Raw genomic sequence first — 20,272 nt, forward strand, 5'->3', positions numbered from 1 at the left:
ATGGAGATAATTAGTTGTCTTACTATCTAGAATGACTTTGTAATCCATAAATTAGATTAGGTCATGGTGTTGTAGCAATATGCCGTGTAGTCATGTGGACGCTAAATAAGAATTCTTGTATTACTATATACAAACGGTTGTGAGTTGTTAGTTATTATAAATACTTTTTGTAAGTCAAATTCAACGAACCAATATAAGGCTTTTTTGATTCATTGTGTGAGATTATACTTATCTTTGATGATCATGATCTGAATTCCAAAAATAAGTAGAAAAACAAACAAAAAGTTGTAATAAAATACGAAATTAATAATTTGTGAAATACTACTTGTTAAAAAATATAGATATAATTGAAGTGGTAATTTGACAAAATATATTAAATTTTGTTCACTCCTAAAGTCAAGATGATTGTAGACAATTAGTAAACCTTATATAAACAAATTGAATACGGCAAACTATAATAAGAATGTCAAATGGGTGAGTATGACTAAATTTGAGCAAATCAATTTATAATTAAACAAATATACCTACTATAATTACTCAATCCAACTACAATTTAAAATAATTCCTCATAATTTTAACACAATCCTTGGGTTGTTGTTTGTTGTGAGATAATATGGTCAAAAAATCTCCCTTTGATACTTATCCTCTTCGGCAACAAACCATTTTTTCATTATCTCTGGTGATTTAATTTTCTATTATCTCATTTCATTATAATTTTACATTTCATGCTAAAATAACAAATATTAGAAACGATGAACAAAAACAAACACTTTTGAGAGAAATTTCTTTCTTTCTTCTACATTTTATAGTCTAGATTTGGCTTTTCTATCAAAATAGGACTACAATAATAATTACTTCTAGTATTTATTACAATTATATAACTATCATAAATACAATATTGATCGAACAATACAAATTTCACTAGTTTAGAGTTTAATTACTTATATTCATTTTAATTTTTTGAAATTATATTTCGTACCATATTTACTTCGCTAGATACATGTATCTGACACACTTGAATATATACATCTCAGACACATATAATTAAATTAGGTATAATTTATTCCAAATACACTATATCAAAACATATTCACATGTAATTAGAAAAGATGCAAATGCAATTGCATAGAAAAGCTGCAAATGGGGCCACCAAGTCTGGGATAGTATATAGTAGTATCTTTTTTAAGGATACATCAACAATTAAACAAATGTTAGCTGTTGTTTTAGTCTAGCAATGAAAAGGTATAATATTATTATTCATTTGGTACAACAATCCTAAAAATATTTTCAAGTTATTAATTAATGTTATTTATCATACTTTGTGCATATATTTTTAAATAATATTCGTATGTTATTTTTTCTGTTCTAATTTATGTGATATTCATAGAATTTGAAGAGTCAAACAATTGTTAATGATCATGATATATAATATTTTTTATATAATTTATAAATATAATTTATTTTAAAAGTTAATTATTTTTATATTGTACTATTGCTTATCTAAATTCTTAAATATATAATCAACTAAAACAAAAATGAGACATAAATTGAAATAGAAATAATACAAAATAGTATATAATAGTAATGGTCAGTAAATGGGATCATGTTTTCCTAAACAATATATGTAGTAATTAATTCTCAGCCGATATGGGTCAATATATGTTTTCTGTAGTTTTTCCTTAAATTAAAGCAATTTTTTTATAGGACATATGGGTAATTATTTAAATGTTATAGTAGTTGCCTTTTTTGTCTAATTAGAAAAGGTACATTTAGGCCCTTGGCTTTTGGCTTTTGGCTTATGACTTATAAGCCAAAAGTCATAAGTTAGGATTTCTAACTTATGATTTTTGGCTTATTTTTGTTATTTTGATTTTTAAATAAATGCTTATAAGCATTTTTAATTTTATCCAAACACTTCAAAACTGCTTAAAAGTTATTTTGACTTAAAAACACCTAAAATAAGTCAATCCAAACGGGCTCTTATACAACAACAAAATACAAAAGACTTCAGCAGCAAAAAATACGAAAGTAACAAAAATATCATTGTCATACATGTAGACATGTTGACTAACAGAAGCCTGCTGGTAAACTCTAATATTATGCATAGTAGTAATAATATATCGTAGTGTAAGTATATATTAGTATATATAAAGTAAAAGTAAATTACTTCCTCCTCCGTTCCTTTTTATATGTTATCTTTATTATAAATAGTTAGTTCATACAGTAATATTTATCATTTCATAAAACAATGCATAAATTACAATATTCTTCATATTTTACTTTTTTGAGTTATTAGCCTTGAAAATATACATTTGATTAATATAGAAAAATTAAATGAATACTTCATGTTAATTGGTCAAAGTAATTAATCAAAATAAATTAATTTATATTCATTAATTAAAAAGTTGACTTTGAAAAAATTAAATAATGATAGAATAACAAACTTACTGCATTAATTAATGTACGTGAAATTAAAAATGATGATATATAAATAGAAACGGAGGGAGTAATGTTGAAGGCGTTGAGTGTACACGTGCAGGACAAAATGTGAGAGTGAAATGTCATAAAAACCCATCTTTGTCCTTTTCCTCATATGTTTATCTTCTTAGGCCCTCTCTTTCTCCCTCACTCTGCACTTTGCTTCAGAAAAACTCCAAATTTAGCAGGTAACTACTACTTATCCTTCTTTTTGTACCTAAAAATAAAATTTAAAATAAAAAAGTATGATATAAATAATCTTGAAATTGCTGTTCTGTGTATCCAATAACCACATTTGATTCTTGAATTTGTATAAAAACTCCTTTCTCTTTCTCATTGAAGTTTTCTCTCACCTGGGGTTTGTTTTTTTATTCCTTTCTTCACTACCCTTTTTATTGTACTTGGGTTTCACCAGATTCCATTTTATTTTTTTGATTATGCCATCTAATTTAATTATGGGTCTTTATTAGTATCTTTTTTGTTGCTGTCTGAAGTATTTGTTTGAACCCAATTGTCTTAAGAACATGAAATTTCTGTCTTTTAGATACCACATTAGGGGTAAATTAATTAAATAGATTAAATCAACCCTGAGTTTAGACAAAAAGGAGGGATGAAATTTCTGTATTTTCGTATTTGGTTTGGAATTGTGAATTCAACTTTAAAGATGTTCTGGAGTACTATGTTTTGACTGATTTATATTCTACACTTAAATTTGCTTATTTGTGTTTTTTCTTAATTCAAATTATTTGGTTTTGAAGTTTGTCTTGTTGGGTTTTTGATAGGTGACTGAACGTGTTGATCGTTGAAAGTGATAAAGATTGAAGCTTTACAAGGTTTCGTTTTAGGGGAATAAAGTAAAAAGTTTGTAACAAAAGAAATGGAGGGTTGTGGGGATTTTGTGCAATGCCTTTTACCTGATATGTCTATAAAGATCCTAAGTTGTTTGGATGACCCGGCTGATCTTATCCGGGTTTCTGCTGTGTCTAGTTCTTGGCGTCAATTCGGTAAACTATTCTATTTATGCTCTTCATTTTACTACTACTTTGCTGTTTCATTAGCTTATTTGTGCTAGCTGTAGTTTTATTAGTTTCAGCTTGGATCAAATTGAATAAATTTGAAGGATTGGTGATTTCCCGATTCTCTTTAATTTTACTTGTTGGACGCTGGATCCTCCTATATCTGTCGATCACTTGATATTACATACGACATGACCATGAGAGGGCTTCTTGAAAATGGCTATGATAATATGAAATGCAGTCTCTTGTTCTTTGATTATTACTATTGGTTGTTTCTTGTACTTCGACTATCGTATTAATTTGTTGTAGTACTGTTTTGTTTCTATCTGTTGTTTCTTGTACTTCCATTATTCTTTTTTTGGACTGTTTTCTTCTTGAGCCCTCTACCTCTGAGATAGGGGTTAGGTTTGTGTAACACTCTACCCTCCCCAAAACCTACTTTGTAGGACTACATTGGGTATGTTGTTGTCTATAATATGAAACGCAGTACCATTCCTTCCATCTCTTCACATTCCATTACTTCTATTCTATATGGATAGCCTGATGGAGATGTCCTTATTTCTATTGATGAGATTTTAATTCTTTTGGTATTTATTTAGTGGCATTGTCAATTTTTATTGCTAGTCTTGTGCTGTTAAAAGATTTGGATCAGAATATGATGCAAGAGTTTCTTTGATGGAATGAGAAAATCGAGGTTTCCCTATCCTTATCTCCTTTTTCTCTCTTTCCAATGTCACATTAGTTCAGAGTACACAATGTTGAAATCACAATGGAATATGAACAGTCTCTAACCCCTTTTAAAATCCTTGGAGTAACCGGTAAAGTTGCTGCCATGTGACCAGGAGGTCACGGGTTCAAGCCTTGGAAACAGCCTCTGGCAGAAATACTAGGTGAGGCTGCCTTCAATAGGCCCTTGTGGTCGGGCCCTTCACCGGACCCTGTGCATAGCGGGAGCTTTAGTGCACCAGGCTGTGTTCTTTTTCTTAAGTGCATTTTCCACCTGTCTGGTTCTTTTGGATTTTGTCAGAACTTAGAGTTCCTCATGTTTACTCAGACCAAGACATTCTTGTATTCGGGTTGCTTTTACTTTGATCTCTTAAATCATTCATTTAGGAATAGTATGCGACTCTGTGTTTTCTTATTGACTGCCTTTTATATCAAATATTCAATTCTTTTGCAGTGATTGGAAATGACTTGTGTAAGCATCTCTGTTTAAAGAGATTTCCTGAAATATCAAGTGTTGGAAATATGATTGAAGTTGAAAACACGGTTGTACCAGTGGTATCTCTGCCTGAAAAGTCTACAGAGTGGTTATGCTTGGAGAGGAATCATAGAGTTTATGCATTTTTGTCACGCGGCCTTTCCAATTGTATGACGGAAGACTGCTTAATAGGTGCAATTCATGCATCAAGCACTGACAACTATCCTGAAGAAAGCATTCTGAATACATTAAAACCAGGTGATCGTGTTGAGCGCAGAGCTTCGTACTGGTCAAGTGGAGGACAAAGTGATCCTACAGTTCCCGAGACACTAACATATAAATTAATCTCAAAGCTGTGCCTGATTTCAGAAATTCATGTACAACCATTTCAAGGTTGCACCTCAAAACTCTAATCTTCTATGATGATTTGGATTTGTTCCTTCTGCTTATTTGTTTATGGTTTCATTAACCAGAAACATTATGATTTTGTGACAGCGTATTTCCAGTTTGGCTTTCCCATTTATTCAGCAAAAGCTGTGAGATTCCGGGTGGGACATCCTAATGTTAAAATAGATGTAGAAAGTGACAACGGACATGAATCTGTAGCTGCTCAAGCCCAATCTTTCTGTGACAAGATTGTATGGACATATACCTCACCAGAATTTCCCTTGGTTCAGGTAATAAACAGTAGCGGTATTTCAGTTTCCTTTATTCTGATTAGTTCTTACCCCTGAAATGGTCAAAGGATACTCTAGGCTGACATCTGTCTTTGGGATAATAATCAGTTCCCAAGTCATAGTACTGCACGATTTTCCCTAACTAAGATTATTCCTGGTCTTACTTGTGTCGGAGCATGTCTTTGTCGGAAGTATATCACCCATTTTAAAAAACTAGTAGGTGTTCAACTCATGAATGAACTAATCTTCTTCATTTGCTGACGAAAGCAACCAATTTAAAACTGACTTCAGCTGCAGCTAAGTTTTGGTTAAAATTTCTACTTTTATGTGTCTCGACTTTGTAATAGCCAAGTTTGGCTTCTTATGGGTACAGGAGAACATCTTGCAGAAGTTTAAGCTGCCAGAACCTGTTCTTTGCATTGGCGGAATCCTACAAGTCGAGCTCTTAGGCAGAGTTCAAAAACAACAACTGGATAGTCTATACTATATATGGTCAGTTCCCCTTCTTATGATTTGTCGGCCTCAAAATTCTAATTGACTTCTAATTCCTGCTATCAAGTACAACAGCCATAGTCTACCGTAAGGTTGTTGTATATCTATATGAGTCACATTGGTTTTAAAGATCATGAGTCAAGGCATGTTTGCATTTGTTTACTTTCAGATACTCTATACGAGACAGGGTATATAGTACTATCAATTAATTTTCAATCGTGAATACATATGTATCCTTAAGATACTGAAACGGCTACCATTATTGGTGCTCAGGACTTGAGAGGTTTGTAAGATAACTTTTTATTAATTTGCCTTTTTATAGTGTGTCGCACGTCCAAGTTGTTGGAAGACCACTCTTGTCAGCATTTGATGTTGAGATACTCGATGAATCTGGGAAGTGCAGTCTGAAGTACTGCCCAAAAGAAAGGTTGTTGTGCGAGTCAAGTAACAAATCTACTGAAGGAGGGTCGAGTAGTCCTCCTCGGTTTCATAGGTTCAGGGCAAGCTTAAGGGGATGGGAGCAAATGATCCTGAGTACACTACTTGGACCCGGAGCTGGCGTGGGTGATGATGATTCAGATGACAACGACGTCTAGCTTTCGTCCCTTTCAAGGCCGTAACAGTTGTTTCTGTGTTAAAATATAATATCACTAGACTTGCTTTTGGGCATCACTGTTGTAGTTTCATATGGAAGGCACATATCGTCATAAACATGTTCAATAATCTATAGTTTCGTTTTCTATTGCCATTCCAAATGCTAAACTACTGTCTTCTTTATTACTATTCTCTCCGTTCATTTTTACTCGTCCACTTTGAACTTTGCACGTCTCTCAAGAAATTAGTTACAGTAATTTAGTTGCTTACAAACATAATAGTGCTATGCCTCGTGCCAATGATAAATTCTTGTAATACTCTCCTATTCCTGAAGTGCCTCAGTAATAGGGAGTAGGGGAGGACATGTTTCGGTAGGGATCGAATTTCAATAATCGAATTACATATTGAAAGAAAGATAGGATATGAAATATTGAAATATTTAGTTATATATATGATTCATATATATTATATTTTTACTAGTAGATATTTAAAATAACATTAGTACAATATTATATATCACATCTCATTTAATGTCATTTTGTATCTAATTGAGGATTCGTTAATATCGTTAAAGACTTTGGAATTTTAATTATTCTGTTTTAATTGAAATGTTTTTTTTTTATAATTGATTAACCAGGAGAATTGCTTACGTTTTTTTTTTTTTGAATATTTCTACTTGTTGTAAAGTGTTAAGTTTGATACCATTAATCGACATTTTTTGAAAAGTTGAAATCATAATTGTTTATTATATAAAATATGTATAAATCAAATCGAATAAATTATGATTATCATCTTGTTGTATCATAACCTATCGAAATCAAACCTAAAATTATTGAAATATACCAAATTGATTTGATATGATAATATTATAGTATAATATGTTTAAAAATTGAAATTATTGAACTAAAGTATCAATGTCGTTATCATGTCCCCCACCCCCCAAAAGGGGGGGGGGGGAGTGTAGCATTTGCAACAATCGCTACCAAAAGATCTACTTTGCTTTATTCAAAATAATTGATATTTTAGCCTTTAAAAGATCTACTTTGCTTTATTCAAATTAATTGATACTTTACAAAATTAAGAAAATATTTGATTATTATTTTTCTCAAATTTGTCCTTCACACATTCTTATATTCCCATGATAATTATGTCAACCATAAAAGGAAAAAAAAAGTCATAATCAAGAGCATTATAGTTAAAATACAACTTAATTTTTTTAAGAGCAGTTGAATTTCTTAAGTGCTCAAACCTAAAATATCAATTATTTTGAACTCAGAGAGTAAATAAGTTGGATCTCACTATTTTATTATAAATTGTTCCATGATTAGTATAAGCCTTTTTTTTCATGATTAGAGTTAACTACATCCCATGTAAGAGATATGCTCAGTTCTCTCAATTGTTCATCTCAGTAAGGAACAATATAATGGCGTAAACACTTTTTACATCTAATACAATATTTGTATATTGTTACTCAATTTTTAAGGTAACTCATTACTTCTTATTTTCTTTACGGTAGGTAAGATACATAATTTGTAATTATTTAAAATTTATTGGATAGAAATGTCAAAAATAATGCGAATATATTAATTCAAATAAATATTTTAGATTAATATAATTAAATTGATTATTTAAGTTTAATAAATATGAATTTAATTGAAGCTCAATTTTATTAGGTTAGTTTGTCAAATTGGGCTACAAATAATGAGTTGATATTGCTAAGCTCAGTATGTCATCTCATTCTAGATGCCCTAATTTGAGGTCACCTGTCAAATGACATGACATATTTAAGTCAAATGAAGAAGCAATAAAATCATGCCACATGTCAAAATGACATAGCATGTGTACCCAAATCAAAGGATAATAAAAATATGTCACATGTTTCAACCAATCAAATATCTCCATATCACTAGAATCTGATTACATTAAAGAAGTTTGTCTTTATCACAACTTTTCAATTCTACAACTATAAATAGAGGTGTACATAACTCATAAAACTCACCGAAATTCTAACAAGAATCCACAAAGTGCTCATGGATCAAACCTCGCAGATTTCTCTAGAAGCACTCAAATACTCAAGCATTTCCCTACAAGTTCTAGGGATCAAGACGAAGATTCAACATCAATCTCAAAGGATCTTGAATTGAAATACAAATCAAAAACAAGTTCATAATGATTCAAGATCGAGAACAAATCCACCATACGATTGTTGTGATACTTTTCAGTCTCCTCAATACGAATTTGACTCTCTATGATAATATAACTCAATACGGTACAATATGTACATTATGAAACAACAGATAATAACCATATCCGTGTAAGTTGTTGTCCATATTGGTATGTTTTATGGTGGTGTTTGTGTTTAATGTGCAGTCGATCGGATATCGAGCAACTCGTCCACGTATGCAAGATACCTGATTTCTCGAGCGTGAGTTCATCCTGCGCTCCTGCCGTACTCATCAAGAAATTGGATTCTTCGAAGCATTGTGTGACGGTTAATAGAGACAGGTATTTCTCATCACTTGGACTGCCTGCATTTTATTTTTTGTGGATATTTGGCCCTATTCCTATGTTCCTTTGCTATAGTAATGATAATTTGAATTTATAAATATATTTAATAAATTTGTCAACAACAATATACCTAGTGGCTAGTAAAATGTACAAGTGGGATTTGGTGAGGCCGTAAAATGTACGATGACCTTATCATTACCTCGTGGAGATATAGAGATAGTTTCCGAAAGACACTCGTCTCAAGTGAAAAAGGAGTTAGTGAGAAAATGATAGTAAGCAACAAGGAAAAGGTGAAACGTCTACCATAAGGGAGCAAAGACAAAAATAGAATAGTGAGATAATTAAGAAACAACATATTAGACAGATTATTGAAAGCAAGAACAAACAATACTATATATCAAAAACTAGAACTACACTAAAACAACTAGTACAATGGTAACCACCAACCACCCTAAGCAAGACAACCCTACACTACCTACTAACTTATTATCCTAATACGTGTCCTCCACACAATTCTATCTAAGGTCATGTCATCGGTAACTTGAAGTTGTGTCATATCTTGTCTTATCACCTCTCCCCTTACTTCTTTGGCCTACATCTAGCTCTCCTCGTACATTCTATAACCAACCTCTCCCACCTCCTTACTAATGCATCTACGCATCTCCTATTCACATGTTCAAACCATCTCAATTGCGTTATTCTCATTTTATCCACCACAAAGGACATTTCTACCTTATCCCGAATATCCTCATTCCTAATCTTATCACTCTTAGTATGGTCACACATCCACTTTATCCACGCCGCATTAATAAATGTGTGATATCACCATCGATATCCCTACTCTCCTAAATTGTAGGCCCAAGATACTTGAATCTATTAAAAAAATTATTGAGTTCATCTATATGTACTCAAGTCCTGCCATTTTGTCCTTATCAGCGCGTATTTAGATGGAGGAGTGTGAACTCAGGTGAACCCATGCTTCTCCCCCTCGACCATGTATACCATTATTACTATAGCTTTACAAAAACTTTTGATATATGCGTGCATCAAATTTATATACGAGCTCTTTCTTTGAAGTTTAGGAGTATCCTATGAGCATAAAATAGTTTGGGTCATCTAGTAGAAACATTCATATGACGAATAGTTTCATTTTTACATAAGTTGAGTTGGATCGATCCTTATATGTGTGATGGTAGAGACAGTTAAGTTAAAAGGTATATACCACGCGAATCGCGACAGCAAATGGAAAGAGAGAGAGCCAAAAGACAAGGCTCCTGAAGAAATCTTTCAATTTCCATGCGCTCCATCAATTTGCCTGAAAGGAAGTTTTTAGGTATCCCTACGAAGTTCACACCCACATCAACAGACCAAAGAGCAAACAATGAACTGAACAGAAGATCAGTAAGCAGTTGATAATGTTGTTGTCCAGTACATTTTCCATAGATTACACTTGTGTATGACTTTCAAGGTGTAAACAAGCAAAGAAACAAGGGCTGAATACCTAAAGAGTGCAAGTGATTAACACCACAACAGCCTCAAAACTAGAAAATAGGGGAGAATCATAAGGAAACAAAAATCTAACACAAGCAACCTGTACAAAGGTATATTAGCAGTACTTTTATCTCTCATCAACCCCCTCCCCCCAACCCCCCCAAGGAGCAAGCAAGTCAACCCTTCCATCCAGGATAACTCATATTGTTGTCAAGATCACTGCTAAGAAAACCATTTTCAGCAAATTCTTGTACCATCTCAGGGGTAAGAATATCATCATCTGATACATGCATACTTGGGGGCAAATCTGGACCTTTTCGACTGAAACCACTGTTGCCAGCCGATGAAGAGGGTTCACAGTTGGATGCTGATTTGAAACTGTAACTTCGGGGCAAATCTGGAGCTTTTTGACTGAAAACACTGTTGCCAGCCAATGCAGAGGGTTCACAGTTGGATGCTGATTTAAAACTGTAGATTCTACCCGGTGTGGGTCCTAAACTGCTCCCCGGCCCATGTGAAGATGTTGCAGCAGCTATAGAACCATTGTTGCCAAATGCAAGCCCTTCCCTCGAAGCACTACCACTCTGTCCTGAAAGGCACTGCTGTTGAACTCCAGACCCATTGTTGCCAAATGCAAGCCCTTCCCTCGAAGCACTACCACCTCCACTCTGTCCAGAAAGGCACTGCTGTTGAACTCCAGACCCACCGTTGTTGGTGTTCATATCCTGGAGGAGCTGCTGGATCATTTGCTGCTGCAGGGCCTGGCTTCCTTGCGAGGATTGAGATTGATTTTGCGAGAGCAAACCGCTACTCAGTAATTGCTGCTGTTGTTGCTGCAGATTGGTACTTGACAACCCACTGACAGGTAAGTTCTGCACTGTCCCTGGCAGCATACCATTGGGCCCTTGCAACAGTGAAGATTGAGAGTGGTTTGAATTATTGAAAGAAGAAGACGCATCTTGTTGGGTTGGATTTGTATTTGAATTCATTGAATTCTGCCGCATAAGCGAATTTTGGAAGTTTGACAGCGAAAGAGCAGCTTGTCCAGAGCCACTTAAAGCTCCCCGACCACCCATGTGCTGGTTATTGCTGATTTGGTTATTAAGCCCAGGGTGCAGTGCCATAAGCTTGTTCAACGCACTGCGATCGGTTGGCAGACCCTGAATATTACCCACCTGCTGCTCTGTTTCCTGGATATTCTGCATCTGAAATTTGGCTGTGTTATCATGTCGCGGGAAACTCTTTAAGCCCTCTGCAAAACAAGCAGAACAGTAATCCTTTATTTAGAATTCAACATGCTAAAAGTTAAACACTATCATGGTACAGATAATAATGGGGAAGGACGGATATTTTTAGTTTTATCTACAATCGAAATTATAAAAAGGAACAAATCTATTTACCAATGGAACCAGCTTTATGCTCACTGCAAAAATCCATCAAATCCTTCATGCTATTCACGACCTCAGCGATCTGAACATCATATGTCAAAGAATCAAGTACTAAAACATTAGAAAGCCAGATAAGCGAAGACTTAACACTTAATTATACATGGACCGAGAAAAATTATAGTCCTCATGTTTTCTTCCCCAAAAAGTCTATCTTTCCATCCCATACTCATCCAAACATACCTGTAAGCATCTCACATATCTTTTGGAAAATCCCAAATCATTAAGTGACTGTAACTCCAAACTCTTGGCAAGTTGACGTCCAGTCGTGACGACCCTAACGCACAACATAAAAAATGTGACATGAGATTATAGTTCAAACCAATTGTCAGATATAAGAGACAATACATCTCCTGAAATTAACGAGAAGTTTATTCTCTCTGGTTTGAAATGTGTTTACCACTATGAACACCTGGTATTACAAAAACAGACATAATGGAAGCTTGTAGTTCAAAAGAAGTCCTCATCAGGTGGTTCTCTATAACTTGAAAATCAAACAAACTCCTTTTTAGGGGCCTATCTTAGTTGTTAGCAGTAACAGAAAGTCCTTACAAGCGTACACTGGAAAGCATATACTAATATGGGTTCATCATTTAGGATGAGGTACATCTAAGTGAGACAGCCCAAAATACAGTAACAGACACCACTCACAGTAGAAATTGGAATCATATACACAAATTAGTAGACAGACAGGAACTAGATATCAAGCTAAAACAATAGGAGAAACAAAATGAATTACATACTGAGAAAGTGAAACAAAATCAGACAAGTAGCCTTTTTTGTGGGTGTGGGTGGGTGTTTGGGAGGAGGGGGGAAGGGATGGGTAGCTTTTCACTCACATGTTGCTGTTTGCTTGTAAATCCTCCTGAGAAACTCCATCAGGTCCAGTTTCTGTTAATGTACTTTGGCATTTCTGAGCAACCTGCAGCAATTGATTTACCTACAAAGAACAAAGTTATGAGAGCAAGTTCTAAACACTGAAATTGCTTTTCATTCGCTGTCAGCTGAGTCATAAAGACTAAGTTGAAAGGGATCGTTGCACATCTGGTGGATCGGGTCAATTAGAATCATCTCATTCTATTCCAAAGTGAAAATCTCCAGGACCTCCACAGCAAAGAGGGTTTTACTCAGGCTTGTCCCAGTCAAATCAAATCACCAGGATACAGAACAGTAGAACAGATTACACATATCCAATATATTAGTTGCATGATTCCATTCAAGAAACAATCGGAGGTGGCCATATAAACAAAATTTAGAAATCCTCTAAACATTGATTACTCCAAAAAGCCACAAAACCGCATACACATTCAACATGAGAAACAAACACCTGCACGTGGGATACACTGGGCAAAGAAAAAAAAAGATATAGACCCTTGGCTATCTTAATGAGTGAACGTATTAAATGTTAAAAACCCTAAAATGCAACTTCATATTGAGGATGATCCAAAAAGTTCACTGAAAGAACCAAAAAAAAGCTTAGAAGAGCTAGAACCAGTGAAATTTAATTCAGTTCATTACCTGTGGTGCAACTAATCTCCTCGGAAGAAGCTCTTCATGACGCCGAGCACAAAATTCCCACGACAATATCTGAGGAAAAGCAGAAAAGCAAAGCTATAAATGAATTAAGTAAACTAGGCACTCATGGGTCACAGCTGGACACTTTTTACGGTACCTTCAAATCAGAGGTAAAAATGATTCGGAGTCGACCTTCCCGAACCACACGAAGTTGTTCATATACACTTTCCTGAACTGCTTTTGCATATTCCAGCATCATTAACCCTGAGGGAAATCTGCATTCGCGCGGAAAATCCAAAAACAAGAGTTCATCGATGACACCACTGCTAAATTTGATTTCATTCAGCCTGGGAAGAACTTCGAAAGTTGCCTCTGTTAAAGACCACCAAAAAAGAAGCAAGTCAGATATCAGTTTTTAATAACTATGCAATCATACCTCAAATCATGTTTTTTTTTGGGAAAATTTTGGGATTTGAAATCATGATTCCAAATCGCAGTTGGAATCATCATTTGAAATCATGCCTTCATATGCATGTCCAAACACAAGCTTGCCACTCTTTTAAAGTTCTGCCACCTGTAGCTAAATAAACAATAACTATGTTGTTCTCACAAACTTTAAGAAGCTCATACTTCTATCTTCCAATAATGTTTACAGGCAGCAGCCAAAGCAAAAAGAATAGATAGCATAAAAAAATCAATGTCTGCGGGGACTTTAAGCACCAAGCAACTAAAGCAATTGAAAAAAGCTGATAAAGAAAGATAACACTCAAGTAATGCAAGAAAAGGTAACTATAAACACAAATAACAGCTAAATGAAGAAGCGATGAAAAAATGCAATTAAGAGAAATATATCAAGTAAAAAACATGTCTTTTTTTTTTTTTCAAAAATGAAGTAAGAAACCATGTCAATTAAGTTGCAGAATCAGATTTAGTCGCTGATTTCACCGTGTACTAATATCTAATTCTCTTCTCCTGATCAGTAACACAATTCCCCTGTAATGTTTCTATCAATTATAAATCAGTTTTTCCATCTATGTTCATTGTTTAGTTCCTCCTCTTCACCGCATAGTCCCATGGTTGCCGAGTCAGATGCCTTAAGAGGCTTTACAATTATCGGTTTCCACATATTCTGACAACTAAAGGTACAAAGGAAGGATGAGAGACCAACAATGCATATTCACAGGACAATCCCATGGGCCAAGGATCAATGTATTATATAAGATAAGAGTCGGCAAAGTCACTTTACCAATCTGCTTTTCAATTTTAGTGTTTTAGCTTTATTTCAAGACCTTTTCAATTTGAATAAAATAGTCACTGAGACCCACCCGTGACCTTTTATTTTATTTTTAAATGTATATAAGATATTACGTCTCGTATATTCGATATTTACAATTCTAAAGCAACACTTCAAGAGCACTATCCACCAACATTTCTAGCACTTATACTAATCCACCAAGACCATACTGTATAAATGAGCATCTTAAGATTTCAAATATAGGTTTACACCTTTCTTCCTTTTTTTTTCTTCTTTTGGTGCTCAAGAGACATTGACACTAAAGTTCCATGTTAGGAATTTATTGAAATTCTAATTGGGACATGCACTGTTACATATTCTACTAGCAACATTCAGGTTTAGCAAGGGATATGCATTCTTTAATGCCATATTTACACAGTTCCATCTAATGCAGTTTCCAAGTGTCAATTCCTCCAAGAATTCTACCCTTCTTCTTCAAAGGGTAAAGTGAAGCTTTGTTTCATAACAGTTCCTTTTGATCCAAGAAAGACCACATCAACTATCATTATGGCCCCCCCACTGAGGTGAAACTAGACAATATATAGTGTAATTATGTAGATAGAGTGTCTGATACAAATTGAAATTTAACTTCCATGCAGACCAAGTTATATTCACCAATCCTACCCCATACATCCTCCAGCCCTAAGGAAATGTTCTCAAGTTCAAAGTAAAGCAATTGTATTTCCTACATAAACAGTGATTTAACTCTTATGTCAAGAATGGCTACTAGCTGATAGAACACAAGCAATAGAATTGATGGTATCTATAACATGACATAACCTAGTGATGTGTCAGCTTCAAATCATAGACTATTAATTGACAACTGTTTCCACTTACCAAATCCTCTGCCTGATTTTGAGCCACAAATATCACAATGCCATGCATCCTGGTGCCCCGCAAAAAAAAGGAAGAGTAAGAAAAATAATTAGAATATGTTGCTTATGGAATAAGTTTAAGGAAAAAATGAATTAAAGTAATGGAAAACCAGACATCATATTATATCAAGCAAGCAGGACAATATCACAAGAACAAAATCATAAACAGATATAAGTTATAACCCCAACCATATGATAATACATTACTCTCTCTCAACCAAGCATTCAGCATAGCACATAACATTGAACAAAAAGAGCACAAACCAATAGCAGTGGTGATAGACCAATTTCTAACTTCTAGAAACGAAGAACTAAATCAAAGAAAATATCCATGATGGTAAACATTACCATAGTTGACTGTGGAAACACGCCAAGTGAATGATGCCCAACATTCTCGTATAATGACAAGCACCATCTCTTCTTTGCCCGTGGGGAATAATACTCAGAGACAAACTTTCTCCAGTAAGCAATGGAGTTATCCTAAAAGACATGATAAATCAAACAGAAATGAGATGCATGAACGTGTTCTGTATGGGTCTTCACAACGAGAAACAAAGTCACTCACAGAAGGTCGTTGCCGCTGATGATATAAGTATTGCATTAACCGTCTAGAACACAAGACACCATCAGAGGGACGCTTCATTCCTGATACAGGCTGCACGCTTTGTTGTTGCATTTGTTGCCTTAGCTGCAGTTGCTGCTGTTGCTGCAGTAACTGCGCTCTCTGCAATGGTGGAAGATACTGCAACAACTGATGCTGTTGTTGCTGCTGTTGCCTCAGCCTCTGCTGCTGAACCAAGGCTTGTAACTGAGGACTGGGGTTCTGCATGTTCACGGGATCTTGTCTTTGCAACAACTGTTGCAGAACTTGCTGCTGCATAACATCATCTTGCTTGATGTCTAGCCGCGGTTTCTTTTGCATCTGTGACAAAGCAGCTGGATCCTGGATGAATGATCCTGGAACCCTAAGACCTTGACCGCTACCCAGCTGAACCTGCCCAACTCGAGATGTTGGCAAAGAGGTGGCACTAGAAGTTCCGTGACGCTGCTGATTATGTTGAGGTTGTTGAGAGTTGGGATCTTGGTTAGAGCTTTGCTGAGCCACTGAGGATCCATCCATGACTGATGAACCAGACACACTTATGTTATTAGAAGAAAATGACAACGGTGATGCAGGCAGCCGCATGTAGGACTCCGTATTAATGCTGGCACTTCTCTGAAGATTGGGACCCCCTGAAAGTCCTGAATTGGCATCCGTAACCAATGAACTTGCCCCAACACTAGGACCTGAGCTTGCTACACTATTCAAAACTGTATTACTGACATCCCCAGAAAGAGGACCCAAGCTTGACCGTGCATTTCCAGGTAGTGAATTTGATGAATTCCCAAAAGATGAAGTCAAGTGAGAATTTCCCGCAACTTGAGACTGACCATCTCCTTGGAAAAAGATACCAGAACTTGAAGAAGAATGTGCCATCCCTCCAGCCACACGAGAAGGCGCCATTGGAGGCACAATCCCCTGGTGGCTGGAATCCAAGTACCTCTCCAGTGCTTAGCCCTTATGTTATTTCAGGCTCTAGAGTGCAGAACTAAATTTAAGCCTTTGTATATAACCTTCAAAATTTCATCAAGCAATCTGGAAACATCAAATCATCCAATTTTATTACTATCCTTGCCAACCAAATGAAGCACGAGATCTTTTTGTTCTGTGTAGTGACAAAATCTACATACATATCATTTTTTTAGAAAAAAGTAACAACAATAATACATATGAAGAACCCAATTTGACATACCAAGCATTGAATAAAAGTAAAAACTTCCTATCCTAGCAGCTACCAGGGGCAGATTAAGGGGTCCGGAGGGTTTCACCCAAACCCCCTTTGCAAAAAATTACATTGTATATATAAAAGTAATTTTTTACTTTTTTTGGGTATATATATATATATATATAGATTTTGAATCCCTGAACACAAGACAAGAGGTAGGCTAATTGGTTTAGAGGGTTCAAAATTTACCTTGAGATTCCATGTTCAAAACTTGAAATGGTACTACATTTTAATTTTTGGACCTCCCAAGTGAAAATCCTAGAGCCACTACAAAGACCATGTATCAACCAGGTGAAGAACACGACATAAAAAGTGTTTAAGTGCATGTATAAGAGAGCCAAAATCGAAACCCTACATCGTCATTGTAGTCATACAGACAAAAAAGGAAGAAAAATCCATCAAAACCCTAATCTTACAAACAACTAAAAATAAATAGGAAAAATCAGATTCTTTTTTTTCCTGGCTTAAACACAGATACTCTTTAATTAGAAACTCCAGTGGAAAATGTGAAATCAAACAGACACTCAAAAATCAAACATTTTTAGCATCAACCCAACCCCCAAAATTTGGTACAACAGTAAAAATTATTCGCATCTTGTACAAATTCAACACAAGAAACATCGCTATAACATTAATTCATCTTCTGATTAGCAGCATCAGATTCACCCCACTGGAAATTAACATCATAAGATAAACAACACAACAAACAACACAGAATTTCTCATTCTGCAGCTCATCAAAATCATGCTAATAACAATTACAACCAACATAAAAAATAAAAATAAAAGTTTAAAGCAACATAAATTAAAATGAAAAAAGAGAAGAAACAAAAAAAAAACTAGAGTGTAAGGGAAGAGCTACGAACCTTGAAAGAGCAAAAACCAGAGAGAGAAAAGAGAGAGCGATAGATTTTAGGGACTAATTAATCGGAAAAAACTTCGATGACGAATTTTATACCTAGCGGGAATTGTCCAGGTAAATGACCGGCTTGACCAGTACTTAACCCTACAAAACCGGTTGTAGCCGGTTGATAATGGACACGTTGCAATTGTAATAAGATCACGTAGGCGGTGCTTAGATCGTACGGTGGGTGATACGAGACCGTAGGGTTGATTAGACGCGTGGCGTCATTTTGTTGGTTGATCTTATAACGGAGGATTTAACAATGTAGGTCTCGTTTAAGGCAGTGATTCTCTACGGTCATGCCAGCTAAAGGTGGAACCATCCCCACCGTTTGATCGTAATATTTTTGATGATTCTTAGAAATATTAAAATTTGGTACATGTATATAGAAATTTCCTTATATAGTTAATTGTTTTAAGAAATAAAATTATTATTTTTACCTTTTTTTCTTTAAATTTTGATGGGAAATAAAATTCTATGAAGGTTTAAATTAGAAGTGCATATATATAATGTTTATACATTTTTTTAAAGAAATGTATAAAAATAGCGACCTGATCATCTTAAACTAATCTTTACACAAAATGAGATTATTCATTGTTACACTTTGTACACCTTTTAGGTTTAAGATTATTGTATCATTAAATTTAAAACGATCCAAGATCTATACCAATTTTGCTATTTTATAAGCAAAGTTTGTTATTCGTGTAACACATGCTGCATAACATGCATACTTTTTTAAGGTTTAGGAGTCTTTATTTTTATTGTAGAACTATAGTAAGATAATTTTTATAATTTTACTATTTCAGATTTTATTTTAGTTTTAGAAAAAAAATGAAGGAGGATAATAACTTGCCTAGTTAAGTTTTGAGGAGGCCAACTTAAATTTTTGATCAATCATCGATGGATGGATATATGTATGTTGGTATTTAAATAAATTATACATATCATTCTGGTAAGACCTAGAGAAAGAAGTTGTGGTTTAATATAATCAATATCAAACATTTATGATGTTTGGTTTTATGTTATTTTGGAAGAGTAGGTTTGCTGCATGTGATTTTCAAGCGAGCTCAATCTCAAATCGTACACAAATAATTTTAATTATAATTTAGAGTGAATTTTATCTTTTTGAAGACTAGAAAGTGCTTCAATATTTTACTTTGGATTTTCATCTCATCCGTATTAGCATTATGTGTTTGAGGAGTTTTGTATGACATGATTTTTTTTATTGATCCAGATATATATAATCACAATTTTATTTTTAGTTTTTATTTTATAATTAAAACACATTATTAGTTACTTTAAAAGCATGAAGGTCCTTAGAGATGTTGATTAGAGTTTTTACCTTTTATTAAAAACTTCATAATAGACAAAATTGTCATTTACTATACTTCTTAAATTATTATTTAATTATCTTAATAATATTTAAAATTAATTAAGGAGTTAATATATGGTACATATTCGAATGGACACATATTGGTCTGAGGTTTTTTTGCTACCAAGGAAAATCACTAAATTATTTACTAATATTTATTGCACGTTCTTTGAATTGGAAGTTGTAAAACCTCTAAGAAAGTCGTTATTGTCTGGGAGAAGTTGTGAATACTAAAAACAGCATAAGGGTTAAACCAAATCGACTATTACCTATGAAACTAGGGGTGTACAAAATCGAATCGAAAATCGAATCAAACCGCAAATTGAGTCAAACCGGAAAAAAAAACTCGACTAGTTATTTGGTTTGACTTGGTTTGGTATTGAAAAAAAAAAAACTGACTATATTTGGGTTGTGATGGGTTGGTTTTAACTAAAAAAAACAACCCGAGACCAAACCAATCCGACATTATATATGTAATTTTAAAATTTTATTTTATACATAAAAATATTTACTTTGATATAATTTTAAAATATTTTTTATACTATTTCATAGTTTTTATCTTTTAATATATTATTTCAAGTTTAA

General features: G+C 34.3%; 2 protein-coding genes across 3 annotated transcripts; one reads left to right on the forward strand and one right to left on the reverse strand.

Moving 5' to 3' along the window:
- Positions 1-2,595: 2,595 nt before the first annotated feature.
- LOC125813228 (F-box protein At4g00755-like) lies at positions 2,596-6,612 on the forward strand. The gene is made up of 6 exons (XM_049492709.1): positions 2,596-2,666; positions 3,261-3,482; positions 4,675-5,088; positions 5,191-5,372; positions 5,746-5,864; positions 6,187-6,612. Exons 2-6 carry the CDS (start codon positions 3,356-3,358, stop codon positions 6,458-6,460), a joined length of 1,116 nt encoding a protein of 371 aa, XP_049348666.1. The 5' UTR covers positions 2,596-2,666; positions 3,261-3,355; the 3' UTR covers positions 6,461-6,612.
- Positions 6,613-10,353: 3,741 nt separating this feature from the next.
- On the reverse strand, positions 10,354-18,363 carry LOC125813210 (probable transcriptional regulator SLK2). 2 transcript variants are annotated; one of them, XM_049492688.1, is made up of 10 exons: positions 18,278-18,363; positions 16,152-17,222; positions 15,935-16,066; positions 15,549-15,597; positions 13,575-13,789; positions 13,421-13,489; positions 12,742-12,842; positions 12,086-12,179; positions 11,858-11,927; positions 10,354-11,709 (listed from the first exon to the last, which is right to left on the reverse strand). In XM_049492688.1, exons 2-10 carry the CDS (start codon positions 17,088-17,090, stop codon positions 10,634-10,636), a joined length of 2,745 nt encoding a protein of 914 aa, XP_049348645.1. In that variant the 5' UTR covers positions 17,091-17,222; positions 18,278-18,363; the 3' UTR covers positions 10,354-10,633. The 2 variants fall into 2 exon arrangements, with proteins under 2 accessions (XP_049348645.1, XP_049348644.1); XM_049492687.1 differs by having other exon boundaries at positions 16,152-17,292.
- Between the last annotated feature and the right edge of the window lie 1,909 nt (positions 18,364-20,272).

Source organism: Solanum verrucosum, unplaced genomic scaffold (genome assembly GCF_900185275.1).
Source record: "Solanum verrucosum unplaced genomic scaffold, falcon-dt-bn FXZP01000189.1, whole genome shotgun sequence".
Classification (NCBI taxonomy): Eukaryota; Viridiplantae; Streptophyta; class Magnoliopsida; order Solanales; family Solanaceae; genus Solanum; species Solanum verrucosum.